Source organism: Episyrphus balteatus, chromosome 3, assembly GCF_945859705.1.
Source record: "Episyrphus balteatus chromosome 3, idEpiBalt1.1, whole genome shotgun sequence".
Taxonomy (NCBI): domain Eukaryota; kingdom Metazoa; phylum Arthropoda; class Insecta; order Diptera; family Syrphidae; genus Episyrphus; species Episyrphus balteatus.
This window is the reverse complement of record NC_079136.1, coordinates 23827009-23849915: the sequence shown is the minus strand read 5'-3', so window position 1 is coordinate 23849915 and position 22907 is coordinate 23827009. Positions and strand designations below refer to the sequence as shown.

The 22907-nt window shown below is 32.3% G+C and overlaps 1 protein-coding gene and 2 long non-coding RNA genes across 8 annotated transcripts; 1 reads left to right on the top strand and 2 right to left on the bottom strand.

The window, feature by feature from the left end:
• Nucleotides 1-1454: 1454 nt before the first annotated feature.
• LOC129915924 (cleavage and polyadenylation specificity factor 73) lies at nucleotides 1455-10019 on the bottom strand. Its single transcript, XM_055995631.1, has 7 exons — nucleotides 9868-10019; nucleotides 9740-9803; nucleotides 9587-9684; nucleotides 3981-5010; nucleotides 2216-2477; nucleotides 1707-2152; nucleotides 1455-1649 (listed from the first exon to the last, which is right to left on the bottom strand). Exons 1-7 carry the CDS (start codon nucleotides 9930-9932, stop codon nucleotides 1560-1562), a joined length of 2055 nt encoding a protein of 684 aa, XP_055851606.1. The 5' UTR covers nucleotides 9933-10019; the 3' UTR covers nucleotides 1455-1559.
• A 2037-nt stretch (nucleotides 10020-12056) lies between these two features.
• On the top strand, nucleotides 12057-21048 carry LOC129914583 (uncharacterized). 6 transcript variants are annotated; one of them, XR_008772204.1, is made up of 8 exons: nucleotides 12057-12211; nucleotides 12425-12523; nucleotides 12595-12926; nucleotides 12979-13249; nucleotides 19804-20016; nucleotides 20076-20239; nucleotides 20305-20684; nucleotides 20791-21048. It is a non-coding gene; the product is annotated as an uncharacterized LOC129914583 (long non-coding RNA). The 6 variants fall into 6 exon arrangements; XR_008772203.1 differs by lacking the exon at nucleotides 19804-20016 and having other exon boundaries at nucleotides 12059-12211; nucleotides 12595-12744; nucleotides 12800-12926; nucleotides 20791-21046; XR_008772202.1 differs by lacking the exon at nucleotides 19804-20016 and having other exon boundaries at nucleotides 12059-12211; nucleotides 12425-12528; nucleotides 20791-21047.
• Nucleotides 18423-19575, bottom strand: LOC129914584 (uncharacterized). The gene is made up of 3 exons (XR_008772205.1): nucleotides 19459-19575; nucleotides 18594-18932; nucleotides 18423-18537 (listed from the first exon to the last, which is right to left on the bottom strand). It is a non-coding gene; the product is annotated as an uncharacterized LOC129914584 (long non-coding RNA).
• Nucleotides 21049-22907: the final 1859 nt, after the last annotated feature.

The window sequence follows — 22907 nt, the reverse complement described above, 5'->3', positions numbered from 1 at the left end:
TGAGGAAAATCAACAAAGATGTTCAAGATCATTCGAAAGGCGTTCTACTCCTAAAACCTCTTCCAAGGTACATTGAAACTTTTAATACTCACCAACTAATCTTTTTTTTATTTCAGAACTGACACAGTGAACAAAATCATACCCGATATTAAAAAAACATCCAACGATGTTTTACTCTTGCCACCTCTGCCAAGGTATTTTTAAATTCTTTAACACTTTACAAGAAGTGTAATATTGCTTTATTTTAGAACCGAAACCAAGGACACCGACACACCTTCCCAGAATACATCAAGCACCGTCCTCATAGTAAAACCTCTCAACAACATCTCCACAAACACCATCAAAACAGATCTTCTGCCAAGGTATATTTAAATCTACAAAAGCTTACCAACAAGAATAACCAAGTTTTAATTTAGATCTGAGACTTTGCCCAGCACCGATTCCGCTTAAAAAAAAAAAAAAACTGTTGAAACAGCAACACAAACAGATTTGTCTTCGTTTTCCGATTGTGCAACTCAAACATCTTCCGAGTAGGTGGCTTTAATACTTATCAGGAATATATGTGTTTTTTTTTTTTTGTTTTTTACAACCGTGAAGTACGTCAAAATATAGGCCTTAAAGTTTGTGGGTTAAGCAAATGCAAAAACAAAAGCGTTTTATAAGCCTCAGAAATAGAACAATTCAAAAGAGGAAACCTTGCCAGCGGTTGTTGAGGTCAACCCGGCCAACCATACAGGTGGATAACAAGAATGAAGAAGATACATGGGAGCATTTTGATACCCTCGATATCGAGTTGATGTTAAAATATTTAAAACAAAAAAGATTGAAACTCTCCTACAAGTTAATGAAAAACAAACAATAAAAAACGTCTTAAAAAAATTCAAAATATTTTAACGGGAATACAAAAACAGTCAAATTTATTTTCATACTGATGTTGTCCACCTTATAAAACTCATAAGAAACAATTTCGTTGATAATGACGGTTTTCAAGAGGATGGCGGAAAATTCGGTGTCAAACTTAAATGTTAGAAGTGTAGAGCGCCAGAAAGTGAAAATTATCACAAGTACTTATGCGCGGCGGCAGTTTAGGTGTCTTGAGGAACCGAAAACTGACTCTAAGAAGTTTGAAGCAGGTACCTACATTTTAATATTTTATTTTTCTCGTTATTACTCATTGCTTTCTTCTTAGATACATATAAATTAATGTATTTGCTTCGATTTCATCATGTTAAAAAAAAAAACATTACAAAGATATACGGGAACAAAGTGTTTGTGATTTTGAGGTCTCTGCAACATTTCAGACCCCGTACTTGACTAACTTATTTATCCATAAAGTTTCTGAACTTACTATCGAACATGTTCTTTGACGTTATTTAAACTTGTCAAAAACTCCAAAGGTTATTTTTTAATTCTAAAAACTTTGTATTTTTACAAAAAAAAATTTTAAAAATTGATTAACTTTTTTAATAAATCGCTAAATGGATTAAAACGTTTTATTTCTATAATAAAAATTCTTAAGGAACTAACAATAATATATGCAAAGAGACACGATAACAAATTTAGGGCATTTGAACGAGCGCTTGATAAAGCTTTTGAACTGCGGTGTGTATAAAGTGTCGTAAGTTTTCATCTTCAGGGCAGGTTACAACCTTAAAAAAAAAAATATTTAAGAAAAGTTTAAAATTTTCAATGAGATTTTTTATTACCAATGTTTCCAAGTTGACTTCTGCTTTTTTGTCGGAAACAGTCACCGGCAGGATATCTCCTTTGAACATTTTTGGTACAGAATGCTCACCGAAGCTGTCTTGTAAGGTTTCTATGAGGCATTCTTTAAAGTGTGTTTTGTCAGGTTTAGGAACACCGGTGACACCTTTGATGTTGGTTCCTCCCATTTCTGTTTGCATAATACAGGCTAATGCTGCATCTGCAAACATATCATTCACTGGTGTTCCTTGCCATTCCATGATTATAATTTTTCCTTCAATTGTCAAATCTAGACAATTGAATACTCGAATCTTTTTATCATCTTCGACTACGCTAACTGTACCAGGACCACCAACTCGATCGAGAAGTAGTTTTAATGTGTTTAATGAACTATTCCATGGAATACTCTGACGTTGTGTTATCACAGACATGCTCATGTCAGTGTATTCTACAAAAAAAATATTAAGAATTAATATTGTTCATAGAAAAAAAATAAGTTATGTGTACTAACTTGCTAAATCAGAAGGTGCTAATATGTGATATTTAAAGTCACGTTTAACAAGCACTCCAGACAAAGTGGCACCAACTACCGGATCCTTGGCAGCCAATGAGCCCATAACTTTGGCAGTCTTTTCTCCTCGGAAATTTAAATCCACTGAGTGTGTATTGCGAGGATTGTAAAAGTTTATTGTTGTATTTGGATCAGACTCATATTCACGTTGTAATGCTGATTTCAGTCGGAACATTTCATTTTGTTCACCATGGACTAGGACCTTTAAAAAAGAAATGTTAATTTTAACTGTTTTTTTTTTATTCATAATTTTGTTTCAAAGTGTAACCAACATACAAAGTATAAATATTAATTGTACACTGAGTACTTTATTTATAGTTCAATTCGCCTAAAGTTCAATGTGAATTTTATTATTGTATTCACAAGTACAATATCATTACTGGACTGTTTCACTGGCAAAAATGTCTGCATATCAACAATCAGTAAAACTAATTAAAACAGAAAAGAATACAAATTCGAAATGTGCATACTATTAATAGCCTCCGGAAAATAATTTTATCCAGGATCAAATATTTTGGATCTCTAGTAAGATTAACACCTATTTGCACACTCACATTTTTTTTTAAATTCTTGAACAGGAAACGAGAGATCATTAGATCTGATATGAAAATCTCTGTTTTACATTCCCATTTTACTTTTAAATTAATTTAGTTGATTTCATGAACCTTACAGGCGGATCACAAAGTTCACAAGTGTGAATCAGATACGGGAGAGAGTAAAGATCCCTTCGACATTGAGATCATAACAGCGCCAAATAGAAGGAAAATTATCGACGAAACAAAAAAAACTTAAAGTTTGCAACTATTTGCAACGCAGTTTCTAAAACAGTCTAAACATAAAGATGAATGAAGTTTACCAGAGCATGATAGCGTGATTACAACAACGCATAAGATGCAGAATTAGAAGGAATAGAGATGTGACTAGATAAAGGTATAAAAAGCTCAAGGCAGCACTCTGTGAAAGATTTAAAAGTAAGGCGTTGCATTTAAACAGAATGTTTTTTTCAGTGATGCGCCCCAGTGTTAACTGAGTCATTCGAAACAAATAAGCATCGTACCCCTAATGGCAAAAATCAAAATGATCAGCCACGAAAATCACTTATTCTTTACTGTTAATCGGCCTTATTCTGCTATTCGATGGCTTTATAGATGAAATGTGAAATGTGTCATCTTAAGATTTTTCTAGGAAAATCATATTTTAATGATAAAAATCATAGGAGAAAGGATAGACCAATCCTTGACACTGTGGCAAATCTAGAAAACCATAAAACGAATTTGAACTTACATATTTTAATGTTTTTTAATTGGATTTGATGGCTGATCATGATCAAAATGTAACTGGGAAATAGTTCGTCAGAGCTATTCAAAACATACATCGAGTTTTTTGTAAGCAGAGTTGATAGCAGACATTTACAGATAGTCTAGGAGTTCAGTCAACTCCTCGAAGCATAAAATGTGACTTTAATTTTATCTCTTTCTTAGGAAAAATCGATGAATGGAAACCCTGGCTATTTATTATCTACTAGAAGGAAGGAATTCTGAATTGTACCATCTGTATAAGTAAATATATAAGCTTTTGTCGACTATTTTGTGTGCTCGTCTTGAATCATTTAAACAGTTAAAGTGCTCTTACAAAAAATCAAAGAAACCCTGTTCAAGACTATCTGTATGGCTCGGAAGAGTGGACATTGACATTATTAACTTACCACATGTGCCGGTTTAAGCAAACGAATGAATTCACTTGTCTGTTGATAGTCTGTATGAGCCGAAAACGATATATAATCCACTGACATATTTAACGGCAACTTCTGCCCCGAAATCGTAGTAATCTCTTCGGGTTCAGAAAGTATTGTCTTGGCTGGAGTTCCTTCCACACAATAACCAGCAATTATGACTCCATTCTTCGAATCAGTGCACCAGTTCTCGAATAGTTCGCGCGATAAACCATTCTGCAACATACCAGGTGATGCCATCACCACACATGGTCCAATATCATCAAAATGATCGATTCCCTTCAGATTGGAAATGTGTCGGAAGACGAACGGATTATTCACAGCAATCTGACGACGGATTTTATCATTCATCGCGTTGATGAATGTTTGATAGACAGCCATACACTTTTTGGCCAGAGACGATGCATAATAGATGGGAATTTCATGTAGTTCAGGATTTTGGCTCCAATACTCGTCGAGAATCAGTAGCAATTCCTGAGCTCGACCCAAAGCAAACACAGGAATGAGACAACGTCCACCTTGTTGGACAATTTTCTGTACGAGTGATGTAAATCGACTTTCACGGTCTTCCCGCTTCTCATGGATATGAGTTCCATAGGTGGATTCGGTGATAAGAACATCAGGACGCATTTGTGGGATTTCTGCAGCCATCAAATGCCGATCCTCCTGCCGCGAGAAATCTCCGGTATAGAGAATTTTAACACCAGCTATTTCTATCATAAACATAGCTGCTCCCAAGACATGGCCGGCATGGTAGGCCCAGAATCGAATTCCCATCACATCACGTTCTTCGTGAAAGTTTATCGTTTCGATCTTTTCCATGCTGGCCTCCAAATCGGCTTCGGTGTAGAGCATTTGTTCAGTGGAAATGTTACTGATTTTGATGTAATCTGACAACATCCATCGGTAGATAGCTTTTGTGGCGTGTGTCATAAAGCAGCGACCACGGAAGCTTGTTTTCATCAAGAACCATGGCAATGCTCCACAATGATCTAAATGAAAGCTAGAAACATATTTTATAGTCAAGTTTTTTTTTAATTGAGGAGCGTTTTTTCAAAACTCAACAAACGCCAAAAATACAAAAATGAGATATTGGTTCAAAATGTTTGGCATGATCAGGCGCACAAGATTACAGAATAAAAAATATAAAAGGTAATAGTTTTTATTTAAAAAAAAATTTTTATAGTACAGGTAAAATAGTACATAAAATTAACAAATAAAAAAAATTGTTACACTCATGTAACTTGGCAAAAAGTTTGCTTTTGGGATAAGAATCAAGGATAAAAAAGTCTATAAAAAAAAATTGTGTGGAAGGGTTTTTTATATTATAGGACAAGAGGGAGGGGGTGAAGTTCAAAAATATATGTAGTGAAAAAAATTGTTTGTGAAATATTACCATATGACACATGTTTTTAATGTATTTTTTTATGACGAATCTAATGACATACAAATAAAGTCAATACGATTGCTCTAAGAGAAGTTATTGCCGATTAAAAACAAGGGTGCTTGTTTTTTTACTTCAACAGGTAAAATATAACCGAAACCCATGTGAAAACCATGCTACACTGATGAAATTCTGGATGAAGGTTTTAGATAAAGCAGGGAAAAAGGATTCAAAAAATATTTTTGGTGAAAGGGTGTAAGCTGACTTATATTTTATTAATTTTTAAAAATTGGTGAAAAAGTTTTGTTTGGTATAAGAATTAAGAATCCATAAAGTGTAAAAAATTACTTGAGTGAAAGGGTGTTTTTTTTTTAAAGATATGATGAAATTCGGAATTAGTACCACAAAAACTGGGAAAAAATTGTTACACCAATGAAAATTGGTACAAATGTTTGATTTATAACAGAAACTAAGAATCTAAGAAGCCTATAAAAATATTTTAGGTGAAAGGTTGTTTTTTTGGGGAAATAAGGATTAAATCAATGGTATTAAAGTTACCCTTACGAAATTTGTTAAAAATGTTGTTTTTCCCATGGGAATTACGAATAAAGTAAAACTATAATTTTTTTCATGTGAAAGGGTGTTTTTTTTTTTTAGGTGTAGAGAAAATATGGGTATATTTGGAAAAGTGGACAATACTAGAGTAATACTAGTGGTACCCTATTGAAATTCAGGAATTATGTTACTTTTGAGATAAGAAACAAGAATCTACAGTGTCTTTAAAAATATCATGGTTAAAAAAAGGGTGTTTTTTTTTAGTGAAAACAAAAATGATGAGTCACCCTAATGAAATTTGGTAAAAACATTGAATTTGGGATAGAAAGCAAGAATAAAGAGTTTTCATAAAAAAAAAATTAGGTGAAAGGGTGTTTTTTTCTCGAAGAGACAGTATACAGTAAAATCGGTAATTGGTCTCAAAAAGCCAATGATTCGTATAAAACGTCTAAGAACTAAAGTAAAACGTTCAATTTGTCATCAAAATCAAAAATAAAATGAATCATGGGCTTTTTGGGACCAATTACCGATTTTACTGTCCCTCGTAGAAAAAAAGTATCATAACATTTTTTTGTATGCAACTACAAATCTACAAGTCATCCATATACTTTTTTTTGGTAGCCTTTCCCGTTTCAAAGTTGTAGATGAAAAACCTTCATTTTCGACATTAAAATTTTAATAACTTTTTATGCACACGAGACTTTTAGGGACTTTTGAAATTTTACTTTAATCGACATTTAAATGCTCTATACTAATTTTCAGCTCTATGCGAAGTATTTCTGGGTTTGCCTTTTTGCTATGTTTATTTTGTCTGGACTAATTGTAGTTTTAACATGGGTTGATTGATTTCAGTTATTCATTGCACAGTGCGGTATTTTGGTCTAAAACCTGGCCAAAAACATTTGGGCATATTTTTCACATCAAATAGGTACCAAATGACTAAAAAGTTATTTAGAAGGGATATTTTTCATTTTCTTGGTACAGTAAAACCCACTTAAGTGCTTACTTCCCGATTAGATATGAAAAAAAAAATATTAAAAATCAAAAAATGCACGTACAGTCCTGTGCTATAACTTTTATTGAAGGCAGTAGTTTATACTTTATTTTGTTTTTTTGATTCAAGTTGCTTCATGAAGTAGTTTTTGAGAAATTAAGTTAAAGATGAAATTTAGAAAAAAAATTCGTTAATTAATTGATTCTGTATAAAATTTAGCAATATCATGGACCTTTTTTATCATTATTCAATGACTTGGTAGTTTTAAGTCAAATACTAAAGAATTCATTCTAATAATTTAATTAATTTTTAACTGAATGTATTATATCTCAAGAATATTGTGTCAAAATTTTAGGACGATTGGAGCCAAATTGACAAAGTTATGAGTATTTTAATACTTGGCTTACGAATGTTTTATTCCAGAGTTCAAAACTTTAAATCGTTCTCCTGACAACTAACGTTTTCAAAGCATTATAACTTCAAAACTACTGCACTAATTCTTTTGAAATTTGAAATACTATTTCTGTACATATTTTTAAAGGTATCGCTACAGAAAAAAACAACGAAAAAAGTGCAAATTTTTTAAGTGTGTACTTCAACCCCTCCGTATGAAAAAATAGAGTTGCATATACAATTAAATTTTTTTTTAAGAATACTATAAATACCTTGCTTGTCAGTATCTATATCAAAATTTGTCACTAAAATCATTTTTAAGTAAAAAACAAAATAGGTAGGTATAGTAGAGTAACTAAAGCAAATTACTAGGGAACCCGGCCGAACAGCTCTGATTTTGACGATTTTTTTTTCAAACGTAGGTACTTAAAAATACTTTAAAGTCTATAGATTAAAAATTGCCGATGTTGCCGTATTGTTTTTTAAAATTAAAATTAAATTTTTTTTGAACAAAACCTTAGATTTCATAAAACAAATGATAGCAAAACATTCTTTAGGTAATTTAAGGAAAAAAGTATAAAGGAGTAAGGGACAATCTTCCCATCAAACTCAGAATTTAAAAAAAAATGTTTAAGAAAAAAATTTTAAATGACTTTTTTCCAAACTTTTTCTAATAAAATATAAATTTATTTTAAAAAAATTTTTGGCCATAAATATTATCAGTTGAATTCCGAAGAGGAAAAGGTAATAAATATTACAGTTTAAAAAAAAATTAAAAATTACTTCAATTTCAATGGGTTTTTTTGATAAAAACTGAATTTTTGCATTGAAATAATTGATTTTCTCAAAGACTTTGGTAAATTAGAACTTTAAATTTTTGCTATTTAACATTTAACAGTAAGGGTTATTAAATTAATAAAAAATAATTATATATTTAGCAGTCGAACTTAAAAAAAAAAAATAAGTTACATTTTTTTCCAAAACTTCTATTCAAAAAAGTTCTTCGTAAACGAAATACTTTTTAATTTTTTTCGTAAACCGTAATACATATTGACATTTCCTTTTATAATTTCAAATCATAATAAATGTGGCCAAAAAAATTTGAAAAAAAATGCATTTTATATTACGAAAAAGTTTTAAAAACCACATGTTAAAATTTTTTCAATAATTATTTTTTCAAAAATCTGAGTTGAGTTACCATTCTTTCAAAAGCCCTTAATTCAATTAACTTAATTTTAATTTTACAAATATGACTAAGCTTCTAGCTTTTAAAAAATGTATATTTGAATATTGTAGGTGTTGCCGTTGTGTTCAAATATTTTTTTTTGTGTTTGAAGTCAATTAATAAGAAAATTGCATCTATCGCTTGAACGATGAAAGATTGTCCCTCACTCCCATATATTTTTTTTACTTGAATTTCCAAGACAACCTTTTGGCATCAATTAATTTATGAAAAATCTTCAATTAAATTTAAAAAATCAAAACGGCAACAACGGCAATTTTTAATCTATAGACCTTAAAGTATTTTTAATTACCGACGTTTGAAAAAAAAGATCATCAAAATCTAAGCTGTTCGGCCGGGTTCCCTAATATTGCCAATTTTTGAGCTTTAGTTACTCCACTAGTACTTAGAAAATTTTTTGCAACTGATGGTGCCGCGAACTGGGTTGACCGATTTGTAGATAGATTTTACTGGTTATTTACCTGTTATGGGACATAAGCTTAATTCTGGGGGGCAAAATTGAGAAATTTGATTTATGACCACATTTTAGGTCAGAATACCGCACTGTGCATTGGTTCATACATTATGCATAAAAGGTTGGGTATAACGTTAGGTAGAAAAAAGTGTATCTACTTTTGGATTTGTTTTATTTTGAAAAAAAAAACTCGGTGTTTTCATTTTGAATAAATTGTTCCAAATGTGAAAGTAAAAGTTGAGCCTATCGATTAGCTTTGTAATGGGGACTTTTCACGAAACGATTTTTGCAGTGCGGCGAAGCTTTTCGAATCGTGTGAACGTAAGTCGCAGGTGACTAAAGGACAATCCCTATAGATAAATCCAAGTCGAATGACATATCGTGAGGCTAAAATCGACTCGAGAAAAGTGGGCATAAGAAAGAACAACTCCTCGTTTCTACTTTTTGAAAATTTAGTTTCGTATTCAAGTGGGAAACAAAAAACCTTCTCCTTAAAAGCTTGAAAAAAACATTTGTTGAGTTTTGAAAACGCTCCTCAATTCTATCAGTAACTTACTGAGAAATTAAAAGCAAGTCCACTTCATCAGCATCAATCAAATCCACATAAGGAAGTGCGTCCATTCCAGATAATCCAGGATGAATTCCACAATCCAGCTGAATGGGTGTTATGTTTAACACTTATATTTACAAATTTATATAAATAACTTACCATAATTTTCTTTCCTTTAAAATCCAGCATGATGCATGAACGTCCAACTTCTTGACCAGCACCTCTTTGTAAACAAAGTTAAAATTTAGGTTTATTTCTTGTATTTACTACTTTTTGAAACAACTTACAATGGTTTAATTTGAAGGAGATCATTTTCTTCAGCTGGAACTGATTCTTCTGGTTTGTTGGACATTTTTTTTTTTAAGAAAAACACTTGTGAAAAATAATGTGACCTAAAAAATGCCGGGTTTTGTGTATTTGAGGACAAGCGCGATTTGGATCAATATATTCGAAATTCGATATTAAATGTCAAAAAAAAAACAGATGACATGTTCGAAAGTTCTCTTATTTTTTAGTTTCACAGAATGTTAGACAACTTTAAGGGTAGAACAGAATGAGATGTTCGTGTTTGACATGTAGCGCCACAGTTGTCAAAATTAGAACTATAAGTCGAGGCCTAACTGAATGGGTACAACATTTTCTTTCGAATTTCTTATTAAAAAAAATTGCAGCCCCACGAAAATAAGCATAGGGTGTAGGGTCATGCCTGTTTCTACACTAAGGACCAGTTGTACAAACGTGGTTCAGCCTCAGATCAGGAATTTAACTCGCCGATTTCGGCGGATTAGCAGTGGATGGTTTTAGCTATTTCAACCTATATTGACCTAGAACCTGTGCTAGAACTCAAAACTACCAGCGAATTCAGAAGATAAAAGTTGCTGAACCACGGATTAAATATTTGTACAACTGGCTCTAAGATGCAAGGCGCAGAAATTATCTTCAAATTTCCTTTTGATTTTCGTTTCGCTGCGTCAAGCGCAGTATTTATAAGACGCAAATCTGACAGCTATTTTTTATTTGATTTTGTTTCTCCCTTGCTCTTATGTGCATCTTGAACTTTGCGTCTTCGTGTAGAAGCAGATTATTCATGATCCGGTGCAAGAAAAAAGTGTAAAATTGCAAAATTTTTTTTTCTTCTACTACAACTACACGCTAGAGCCGCGTATTAAAAAACGAAAAGCAAAACGAAATTTTTCATTGAAGAACTCGTTAAAACTTGGAACACTGCTGATGCGAAACGAAATTTTCCATACAAAATTTCGTTAACGAAATCTTGAACGAAATTAAATTTGTTTTGTTTTTGCATTTAAACTTATTTTCTGATGTTTTTTCTTGAATTTTCTTACTTCTATTTTTATTATTTTTAGTTTGCTATTATACCCGATGGTATTTTTTTTGTCAACATGTTGACTTTGGAGACTTCAAAATTTTTCGTTTCGCTTCAGCAGCGTACTAGGCTTAACGAAATTATGTATGGAAAATTTCTTTTCGCTTCAACTTTAAGGCTAGTACGGTGCTGAAGCGAAAAGAAATTTTCCATACAAAATTTCGTTAATGAAATCCTGAACGGAAAATTTCGTTTTGCTTTTCGTTTTTCACTTTCACTGACTTTTACTGTCCTGTGCATTTTTCTTGACTCCAAGATTTATTTTATTTTCTGTTGAATTTTCTTGATTTTAAATTAATTTTGAATTTTTTTATTTTGACTTTGACAGAATACTCGATGATATTTTTTCGTTAGCATTTCGTTGTCGACTTTGGAGACCTGAAATTTTTTCGTTTCGCATCAGCAGCGTACTAGGCTTTAGAAGGTAAAACAAAAAAAAAAAAAAACCAAGCCATAGATTACCCAACTAACATTTTTGCTTACGGGTTGCAAGTCTAAAGGGCTATTCGCACCTATAAGGCTGGTATACTACCCACGGTAAAAAAATTATCAGTAAACGCTGATATTTATACTTCTAAAAAACTTTTTAGGAGTATCTTATAGTGGGATTATAGGTGTGATGAGAAGATTATCTATAAGCACACTATAACGATGTCGAGAAGCATTTAATCCTATAGGAATCCACGACAGAGGTCATTAAAAGCTTCTTATCATCATAACAATTTTATTCTTATAAAGCTTTACAGGTGTACAAAATGTAGCATCTGGAAGGGTTTATAGAAGGCATGATACTCAGCTTCTCGATTGTTCTATAAAGGACGCCAAAGAACGGGTTGTAACTTTACCTTTTCAAGTACAATATTGAAATAGCTACATTTTGATTCATGAAAACAAATTAAAAAAATAAATACTTTCATAAAAATATACATGTAAAAGTCTACGTGTTTTTAATAATCGCTACATGTTTTTCAATTGACTGCGAACATCGAGCATTTTTAGTGGGTTTGTTCTTTTGCATGACCGCAATCTCTGGATTCTTCTGTCCCGATTGTTCTACTCCCAAGAGAGCTTTAACAGCACCATTTTCCTCATCTACTTAATGCGTTGTTTGTACTTGAGGAAATCTTGAACTGTTTTTGCCGAGCGACCAGTTGCATTGGTTTTCAATTCGTAATAAATACCAGACGGTTCTGTCTGATACAGATGTGGGGTTCCGTCGGAGTCAAAACCCATAATCTGGGCAGGTAATGTGAAAGGGAAGGCGTCCTTTGCTCTGTGTTTATTTTTGTTTCAATTAATAATGTATAAATCTTTTGTGTTATTTGTCTATGGATCAGCTCATCTGTCATCTGTGAAACATTTTTTTAGCTACATTTTGTTTTGTTCATTTTATTTCTATAAAAACAATTTAGTGATCATTTTTGCTATAAAAATTAAATTATTTATTTCAAAAATAGGTACTTATCAACATTCAACAAAATGTCCAACAACATGCACGACATTCGGCGAACAAGAAAATCTTCCAAAATTTACTCAACAAGTTACAACACGTTTGAGTGAAGTTATTTTGTTCTTTTCAACAATAGAAAATTCTATTTTAAATTCCTTTCATTTGTGAACATTGTAGAATATCTTGGCAACTTAAGCATTAAAAGCAAAAAAAAAAAACGTAAAATCAAAGGAATGCAAGAGAGAAATTCCATATGCCGAACACCTCCAAGAGCTGTGAGAAGAACTGGCCAAGGACCCAATTTGTTTTGGGTGCTACGAAGAGAATGTATCTTGATCTATACTAGAATTTCTCTTTAATACTTGTTTATAATCTCGGTTAGACTGAAAATAAAGATCAATTCGATTTAAAAGCAGCTTCCAAAAGGGTCGACAAAGAAGGCAAATATTGAAAAGAACTTCCCATGATGATTAATTGATGATTATTTGGACTCGAATTCCGATTTAAATGTAAATCCATCTAACCAAAATTAATAATTTTGTTTAATAAATTCATTTACAGGTATGGTCAGAGAAGAGGAAAGTTCTTCAACCGAAGTTAAATGCCTTAGTTGAAATTCGACTGATGATAAGACTTCTATGATCAAATAGCCCACCTGTTGGAAACGTCAAAAAAAAAAAATTATCATTTGAACGATTTGATTGTCGCAAGTCCAGAACACTCATTGCTTAGAGAAATCATCTAGATGCTTAACTCGCTTCAAAATTCTTCAAAGCAGTTGACAACGATGTCCAAGTACAAGGGATTGGGTTCGATTCCCAGCTTAAGTGTGGTATGTAACTTAGTTATTGACTAGTTAATTTTTATTTTCGGGTCAGGAAATTTATTCAATTCAAAGTTTATTGAGACTTTCATTTAAATACATTTTTTTTAAAGTAATAATACTAAGACTAGGTTCATTGCTGACTTGGACTAATCTAGCTTATGCATAAATATTCATAAAATGATTTAGATATCCTGTGTACAAAGTAATAGATAACTTTACTAGTTAGTAACATATATATTTAAGTGTTGTTCAAGGCACTTTTCAGAGTGTACATATTGTGATAAGGTAACTACTTAAAACTAGATAAAAACAAAAATAACAAGCGTCAAAAAGGGCACAAATGTCCCCCCATTGACACGAGGAGATTTTTTATTTTTCTAGTTTTACATTTGAACACTTCAAATGTAAATCAGCTGGAACGAAAAATGTATTTTCATCATTTCATTACTTTTTAAAATGATAATCAAAAAGACGATAATCGTCTCACATTTTGAATCTTTAAAGCTATATTTGAAATCATGCCTATTGAATAGTTTATATAAAATAAAAGTTTTATTCTAAAGCCTGGTACGCAGCTCGCGCTAAATTTTAGCTCCCATACAAATTAACGAAACATTTTATATCAGCTAAAATGGATCCCATACAAATGATCGATAACTTGTATGGGAATTTTATCTCGGTTAAAATTTAGCGCGAACAGCGTGACTTAAGTGACCTAGTAGTCGTTCACTTATCTTGTCAGATTCAGTTTTACTCTTTAAATTTAAATTGAGCAAGCACTACCAAATCCGACTGATGTGCCGTAGCTGTTTTTTTTTTACCATAACTAAGTAGGATACCCCAATATCAACATTGAACTGAAATTGAGGATTTCAAAGTGATTGCTTAGAGAGACCTTGTCTCACCGCATCTTTACTTCTTGACAAACTCCAAACTGCTCTTAATACCTTCACTCTAATCAGTTATGAGCAGTACTGATTGTATGTTACACCCCAATAAGAAGTCTGTCTACCCCTTTTCGATTCCAAAAACTCAACATTTACAAGGAGACTTTTGTTCCTTTCAATTTGTTCCTTATGCAAACCAAATAAGGAACCAACCCAATGGAATAGAAATAAAGTAATCTTTTTTCCGAAACCCAAGGACCAAATAAAAATGCATATAGCATTGAAAGCCCCACCTTAAAAAAATAGCTAAGGTTTTGAAATGCCTAACTTAACTAATCCAAGCTCATTTATTTGCTGAATTTTATTTATTTAATTAAAAACAGCACTTCATTCGATTTCAGTAGGTACTTTGAGCATGTCTCTAGTTTCTAAAATGTTATCGATTAGTCATTTCAAGGTCGGGAATACAAAAATTGAGCGATATACAAACATTTAACCCTATACTGCATGAATTAATATTAGCGGACGAAAAAATTAAAAAATGCTTTACATGGGTTCTTTGGGTTGTTTAAAAACGGGTTTCATTAAAAAAATTTGTTTAAATTAATTTGTTTAAAAAATTTGTTTATAAGCCAAATTTGGCTTCGTAGGGTAGATGTACCCATTTCCGAACAGCTCCAGTAGCCGAACACTTTTCACTTAAATATGTAAAATCAAACTGTTTTGTCCCGTTAGAAGTAAAAACCCGGTTAAACTAGAATCTATATACTATATTCGATCACTCCTTGCGATATCTCGCTCAGAAATCTATATTTTCTTGTTCAAATAGCTTTCAGTTTGTCGGAAGGATCAGATGCGTAAAATTATCGTATTTTTTTTGTAAAAAAATTAGTTTGAGTGGTCACATGAAATAGTGTTTTTTTGAATAAAAATAAAGTTTAGGCTAAATTTTATAATTTTATGCATTAGTTTAGACAATAAGTAATTGATTTTAATATTTTTTTTTTTTTAAATTGTATATACTTATTCTTATTTTAAACTGTTCGGAAATAGGAAGCCAATTTTTATGATTTTCCTTTCTCCGAACAGTACTGTTTGGAACTAGGCAACTGCTTTAAATTTTATTTATTTAATAAATATTTATACAAATTTATAAATATTTAAACAAAATAAATAATTACTCATACTTCATAAAAAAAATGCACTTCATTTCTTCTCCGAATACAACCCACATCGTGCTACACATGTAGCCGGCAGATGTTGGAGCTCAAAAGTCACTGTCGAGCTTCAATGTGGGAATGGACCAGTTTAAAAGGCAACGAACGTTGGAAAATTCCTAGGTGACAAAAGCAAACTTCTGCGGACTGTTGTGCACGTTTTAGAAAATAAAGACCTTTTTGGTTTTGTACAAATGCATTGCGCAAATATGGAATTAATCCCTTCGCGGTCGACCATACAAAATGCATCCATAGTAACTTTCTCTTATATGTCTACCAACCAGTTATTAGAATGCACATCTAACGCTACGTATTCATAGCCATAACTTAAAAAAAAGTTCGTTTTAAAAAACCGTTCTTAAATTTGTATCGGAAGCACCGACAAAACTGAGCCCATTGAAGAGCCAGAACCAAATGACATAGGCCCGTTTCCTATATGGTTTATAAATATATATGTATGGAACATTTTTGTTTACCTTGAAAGTTCCATATTTTTGTTATTTAAATTAATTGTAAAAGAGTTTTTATCTAAATAATAGAAGAAAATTGTTAAAATTTATGGTGTTCGGAATTAGGCACATTAGTGTTCGGAATCAGGCACCTTGTGTTCGGCTTCTGGTGAAAACGACATGACTTCGGTTTTTATTTTTTTATAAGAAAACTTTTGTACTCATTGACAAAATTTTATTTTTTTATAATAAAGTATTCTTACACCTTTCGTAAAAAAAATATTTTAACTTTTTTTCTTCAATAAATAATTTTTTGCAGCTTTTTTACTTTTGAATTTCCGTTAACTGTTCGGGTATTGGTACATCTACCCTATGCATTAAGGGGTAAGAAATTTTACTAATTTTTTTACTCAGATTATGTAAAGAATACAATTAAAAATATCAAAAGATAAATATTTATCATTTAAAAACAAAATAAAGTAAAATAAATACATTGCATTACAAAAGGTTAAGAATTAATTCAAATTTGGCTCATTTTAAGACATGGAACCGAGAAAAGCAGTTTGTTTTTGTCCGTTATATATATTTTGTCTGGCTCACATTCTTTCCACTGCCGAATTAAGTCTTGCTCCAACATTTTCCCAGATCTTACAAAAACTAAAAAGTAATAAAATTATTGAAAAATATTATAGGTGAGCCCCCTTCCCCCTAAAATTTTTGTGGTTACGCCGCTGGAAATGGGGTAAACATGAGAAAAATGTCTCTTAAAGCGAAGGGGCTCCATTTCTAAAGTAAAACATACTTCCAAGGTAAATAACAATGTAAAGAAACAAAATTTTCCAATAAAAAAATTTAACAAATTGTGTAGATTTACAACCCCTCAATGCATACGAAGCCAAATATGGCTTCCGTACTTTTTACCCTCCCAAGACCAGTCCAATAATTTTTTTTCAAAAAATATGGTTCACAGCATACACAATTAGACAATCGATCAAAAAAAATTTTTTTATTCCACTTTACTTTCCAAACAAACGCAGTAATTAGCACTTAAAGTATGAATATATTCTACACATTCGATTTCAATGCACACGACTGATCGACTCACCTGTGATCATAAAATACACCTTTATTTTGTGTCGGACACACGAAATAACTATCTCTATGGGTTCTCAGAAACACAAAGAAGAGGATTGTAATTAATCTTTACCATTTTTTTGTGACAGAGAAGAGAAAAGTGCATACAAACAGGCAAAACCATATTTGGCTTCGTATGCAGTAGAGGGTTAAAACTGACACCCGCAGCGGCATTGTTTGTAACGTCATACCCTACTATTTGTTAATAAAAAAAATAAATTGATTTATTAAGCTGATGATACGAAACGAATTATCTTCACAAAACAAAAGCGCAGACACACTTCATTTACTATGCAGAGAACTTATTATGACACCTCAAGTTCCAGATTTTTAGTAACTTTTTACTAGTTTCGTGTTTCTGTTATGGTAAATCTAGCCATAAACATTTGGTGGTAGCACCTTTTCAATATGTTGTTGTTGTTTAAAGATTATACATAATCGAATTAACGGAAAACAGCAGCCTTAATGGAAGTATGGAAACATACGAAAAAAAAAAACTTATGATTTTTATTTCATTTTTAATTATTTCATCAAACTAATAATTAACTGAAACTGAATGTCAACAAAAAAAAAATTTTAAAAATTGCATATTATGTATATGGTATTTAGGTATATGAAATAATAAATTGCCTTAAAAAATATGGCATCAATATCGGTAAAACAACGACTTCTTCAAGCAATTTCTAAGCATCTTGTAAATCTACACATCACCACCAACATCACCGTTGGCCAATTCTTCTTTATTATCGTTTTCATCTTCGGCAACATGATGACGTTGCGGTGTTCTTGATGCATCCAAGAAAGCAGCAGCTTCAACCTACAAAAACAAACAAATAAATATTATAATCAATATGCTTTGACTTTTTTTTTTAAACAAACCTGTTTGAGCCTTGCTTCTTCCCCCCGTTGCAGTGGCCGGTGCACTAATTGATCCAAATATATCATCTAATCCAACTGTTGATTTTGGTTGACTGTTATCTCCACACAAAAATTTAAAATCATTATTCAAAAATTATGAATTTTGAAAAATTAAAAAAAAAAACTTACCCAAAATATCAGGTATTAGAGCTGAACGTAAAACACCTGAATCAAATGATCCCAACAAATCAAAGCTAGCCTCTTTTGTCGATGCAATATCAGGCTGACTTTAAGATGTTGTTGGATTTTGAGTCATTGATTGGCTTCCTCCTCCGTAATTTAGCAAATCGATTGGTGGAGCTGGCAATGTGCTTGCATAAGGATGCTCTTTGCTATTCTCTGTAATGTCTGGCATTACCAAAGGTGCTTCTGTTTGTTGCTCAGATACTTCTGAAACCGGATTGGTTGTAGTTTCTATATGGGGTATGGGTGGTGCTGGCCTTGATCGTGGCGGCTGGTGTGGACGATCGGGCACGGATCCCGCAGCTGGTGGTGGTCTTGCTGGACGCTGCTGTTGATGTTGGGGAAAACTATCTGAGACATTGTTGTCTGAATAGGCCGATAGGTTGGGAGAATGTGTAGGCCTTCGTGGTGTAGGTCGTGAGGGAAGTGGAGAGAGCACAGGTGCATTTGTTGTTGCTGGACTGTTTTCCGGTGAACCACTTGGTGGTATTACTAATGGTTTTTCCCTTTTAATTAAACAAACATGTAAGTCATTTTTTGCTTTTCAGAAAAAATTACTTACCACCAATTCAATTGGTCTCTTTAATGACCAATTTTTCGTTTAAGATATCCCAGCCAAACGATCTAAAATTGTTGAAATGTTAAACCTATTTGAGGGGTTCACAGTTATTCACTATTTGATGACATCATGGAAACAATTAAATCCGGCATCTGATGGCTTTGTATAATTTCCGTTTGTAATTCGTAGCTTGGCTGAAACTTCAAATGGATGTTTTTGGAAACATAAACAATAAAGAACACATCCTTAAGCACAGATATCCAATTTGGGGTCTTTAACATAATTGTTCCAGGTGGCAACCATTTCTGGAGATCTATACATCGGGGTGGTCACGGTTGTGAGCTGTTTGTAAAAAAATAAATAAATTTAATATAAAGTTGGGAACCATGAAACTGACAAATGAAAATTAATATTCTTGGAAGATGAATTTAAAAAAATATTTTTATTTGAAATGAATACTCTAGACACTCGTTTTTCAGCCCCGGTTGAATCGAATTAAAAAATAAGTTTCTTTCGCTTCTTGAAAATTTAGAGTGCAATATCGGTTCAAGACTTTTGAATTATTGGATTAAAATCGTTTGAAGTCCAATGCAACTAAAAAAATCTTTTTTTCAGATACGTCTGGTCGTTGGATAGGAAACCAGCGGTGTGGGTGCTCTTATTGTGATCACCATGGCGTGTCTGAACGGCATACGATGCTAATAGAACTGGCGGGCAATAGATTTCATAAGACAATATGGCATTTTTTACTTGCAAGTAAAACAGACACAGAGTTATGTCTTGGATGAGTTATTCGGCAACATCCTCTGGATAAAATTTGCCTCTTAGGCGGAACTGTATCTTTTTTCTTTACATCTTGGTTCATTACCTTTTTATATAATTTTATCCATGTTAGGTTACCCCTCGAATCGGTATATTGCAATCGAAAGAAGCAAACTTCACGTAGGCCAATTGTCTTAACAACTTAATTGAAGAGCTGTTTGCCGCTGTTAGTCATCTGTATAACGAACTCCCCGAAACATAATAATTGTTTGTTCAGTATTGTTATTCACAGGGTGATAAAATAAGATAATTTTGATCAGATCAATAGGCGTTTTTCTTCTTAAGTTTAGAACAGAGCCTGAACTGACAAACAAATAATTAAGTTTCTTTTTTTCCTCTGAACGTTCAGAGCTTCAAATTGTATTTCTTTTTTCATTCCGAACATTTTAAGGAACATGGTCAGAGCGCGCTCAGCGAGATCAGAATAAAATGAATGAATGCAAAACCTTACAAAATATGAAAAGTAGTGGATGAGAGTAGTCGCTGCAGTACTGAATTTAACCAACATATTTTTTATTACATCTTGAAAGAGGCAGACTAACAAAACTGAAAAAGTTACATGAAAGACTTAAACTTGAATAAAATGGAAAACCTTTTTTTTTTGGTCTGAACTTTCTTTAAATTTATATTTTTAACCATTAATTTTGTAAAATTGTTTTGCAGGCAACGGATGATTCGCAAAAAGACTACAAAAGCATCCCGAAACTATTCCAGCCAGATCGTTGTTTCATCAAAGAAACCTAAAATCCAATATTCGGCTGTTTTGTCGGAAAAGCGTTTTGGAAAACTACGCAATTGGAAAATATTCCACCCGAGCAATAATTGGAGTAAGAATAAAAATGCAATTTTCTTCCCCTATATAATATTCTTTCATTTTTGTATTAATTTACAGGATTAAACAATGAATGCTCAATGCATTTATCCAGGAGCAAGAAAAATCCGTTCGCAATGCCATTGCGCAGCTTATTGGTGTTTCGATTCATTATGAAAAGAAGGGATAATGGATCCAAGAGGTCTTGCAATTTGTATACAGCAATTGCAGTTCGGTTGATCGAAAACAAAGTGAATTGGGATCATCGATCTTTGCTCAATGACCGATGTAGCACCAGAACAATTTGTCGCTCTCATGAAATCTATTATGGTGATATTTTGACCGCTGCTTTAACTGCTACCAAAACCAGTGGAAATATGGCTACTCTTCTAACAATCAAAGTGGAGATGAATCTATCAGCAGTATGGAGGAAATCCAAAGGCAACTAAATGAACAACAGCGTAAGTAAATTGGTTATCTTTCTGCAAAATAAGGTTCCCAATCGTATAACTCTAAAAGAATCATCTTTGTTCAGTTCTATTCTTATTTTAATTATTTTGTTTTTAGATACAATCTTTGAGATAAATGCTGCTAGCTGAATAAAATGCAAAATTCGTTGGAGAAATTGCATCACTTCAACAAGAAAACGATAAGCTAGAAGGCGAAAAGAATTTTCTCAAATCGAAATTAGATCAAATGAAGGCTGAGTTCCATTTGGACATAATCAAAGCCCTGGAAGGTAAAAATGCTGAAATAAAACGTCTGCAGACTGTTAGTATGGGCCTTCGAACTAAGTGTGATGAAGAGCATAGAAAATGTGCTATTGCGGGTAAATTTGAAGTGTATAGGTATTTGTTTATAAAAATAAAATATTGTATAAATAATTTCTCGTTTTTTATTTTATTCGGTTTTATTTTTTTCCTCCCTCCTGGTGAGTATTGAATAGCCCTATTATGCTTCCAATAAGAATTCTGTGGTAGGCTTATAGGATCGAATACCACTTTCGGCTACTGATGAGAAACCTCACAGTAGTCTTACAGTGTACTTCTTCGCACATTTATAGGATCGAATACCACATTCGGCTACTGATGAAAAACTTTACAGGAGTATTTCATCGTACTTCTTATAGGTTTAATAGGAGTAAAAAAAGGGGGCCTTTTTGATGATAAACAGGGTTATATGAGTCTTTTAGGTGTGAAATTAGTGATGACAAAAAGCTTCTCACCATCGTTATATCATCGAAATTGTTAGTTGGGTACATGTATAAATTGAAAAAAAAGAAGTACTCATACAAAATTGACGGCATATAAAATAAATTTTGCCCGCAAAAAATCATATCTCATCCACTGGTGAACGAGGCATATGAAATGAAATGTCCGAACATAATTTGTCTAGCCAAGAAAATGAAAATTGTTATTTTGTAGATGTCCCGACAAACAATTTTGGTTCTATAAAGCTTTACAGATGCAATTGTTCGCCAGAGGATAATGTATAATTTTTTGCGGACAACGTTTATTTTTTATGTCGTCAATTTTGTAAGAATACATTTTATTTTTATTTTTTTTTTCAATTTATACATGTACTTACTTATTGCTTGGTTTGTTTTTTTGCCTTCTAAAGCCTAGTACGCTGCTGAAGCGAAACGAAGTCTCCAAAGTCAACTGTGAACATGTTAACAAAAAAATACCATCGGGTGTATTATAGAATAGTAAAAATAATAAAAATACAAATGAAAAAATTAAAGAAAAAACAGCACAAAATAAGTTGAAAAGCAAAAACAAAACAAATTTAATTTCGTTCAAGATTTCGTTAGTCAGCTATTACATGAAGCCTCAAGAGGCGCGCCTCTTTTCAAAACTAATGAGTGCAAAAGAGAAAGAAGATAAAACAAAAAATTATCCGACCGGAGAGTGGTAGGCCAAAATTCTGAGACTCTTTTTTGACGTTTCTTTTCCCACTCTTTCTTTTTTCAACATTCCCTTTCATTTCTTTTTGCTTCTTGGTGGAATACAACAACAACAATTCTTAAATCAAAAGAGAAATGTCAAATTTGAGTCTTTGACTCAAGAGGCATCGTGTAATAGTACGCACCTCAAAAAATGATTATCAAAAGAAAATTCGAAAAAAGAGTCAAGCCTCTTGAGGCTTCATGTAATAGCTGACTTAACGAAATTTTGTATGAAAAATTTAGTTTCGCTTCAGCTGCGTACTAGGCTTAGGGCCAATTTTTCAATAGTCAGATAAACCTCAGATAGAGCTTATTCCTAGGAATAAAAGTTTTTTTTATATTGACATTTGGCAGTTTTTATTCATCTGATAGGCTAACTGACGATTGAAAAATCAGGGCTTAAAGAAATAAATAGATTCAAAATAAATAAATAAATTCAAGAAGTATATACCATTTCATGGAATCTTATTCAATTCAACATAAAACATGCAAAAATTCGCAAAACAAAACAAATATGTATATTTTTTCATCCGCAACTACGGAGACAACCTTGCTCATGAGAGGACAAAAAATAATGAAAAAAAAAAAAACTATACTTTAAAAGAAAAAATACACATTTGTCAAATTCGATGTTAGACGCATTCGTGTTCAGACAAAATGGAAGACACGATTGTTTAACATTGAATCATAACAAGAAATGGAGAGCCTCCACAAGACATTTTTTTGTTAAGATACG

What these genes read in the sequence shown, in the direction of transcription:
- LOC129915924 (XM_055995631.1), bottom strand. Translation starts at nt 9,932, where the DNA reads ATGTCCAACAAACCAGAAGAATCAGTTCCAGCTGAAGAAAATGATCTC. An exon ending in CTCCTTCAAATTAAACCATT is followed by an intron (nt 9,804 to 9,867) that starts GTAAGTTGTTTC and finishes TTGTTTACAAAG; the next exon opens with AGGTGCTGGTCAAGAAGTTG. An exon ending in AGCACCTTCTGATTTAGCAA is followed by an intron (nt 2,153 to 2,215) that starts GTTAGTACACAT and finishes TTTTTTTTGTAG; the next exon opens with AATACACTGACATGAGCATG.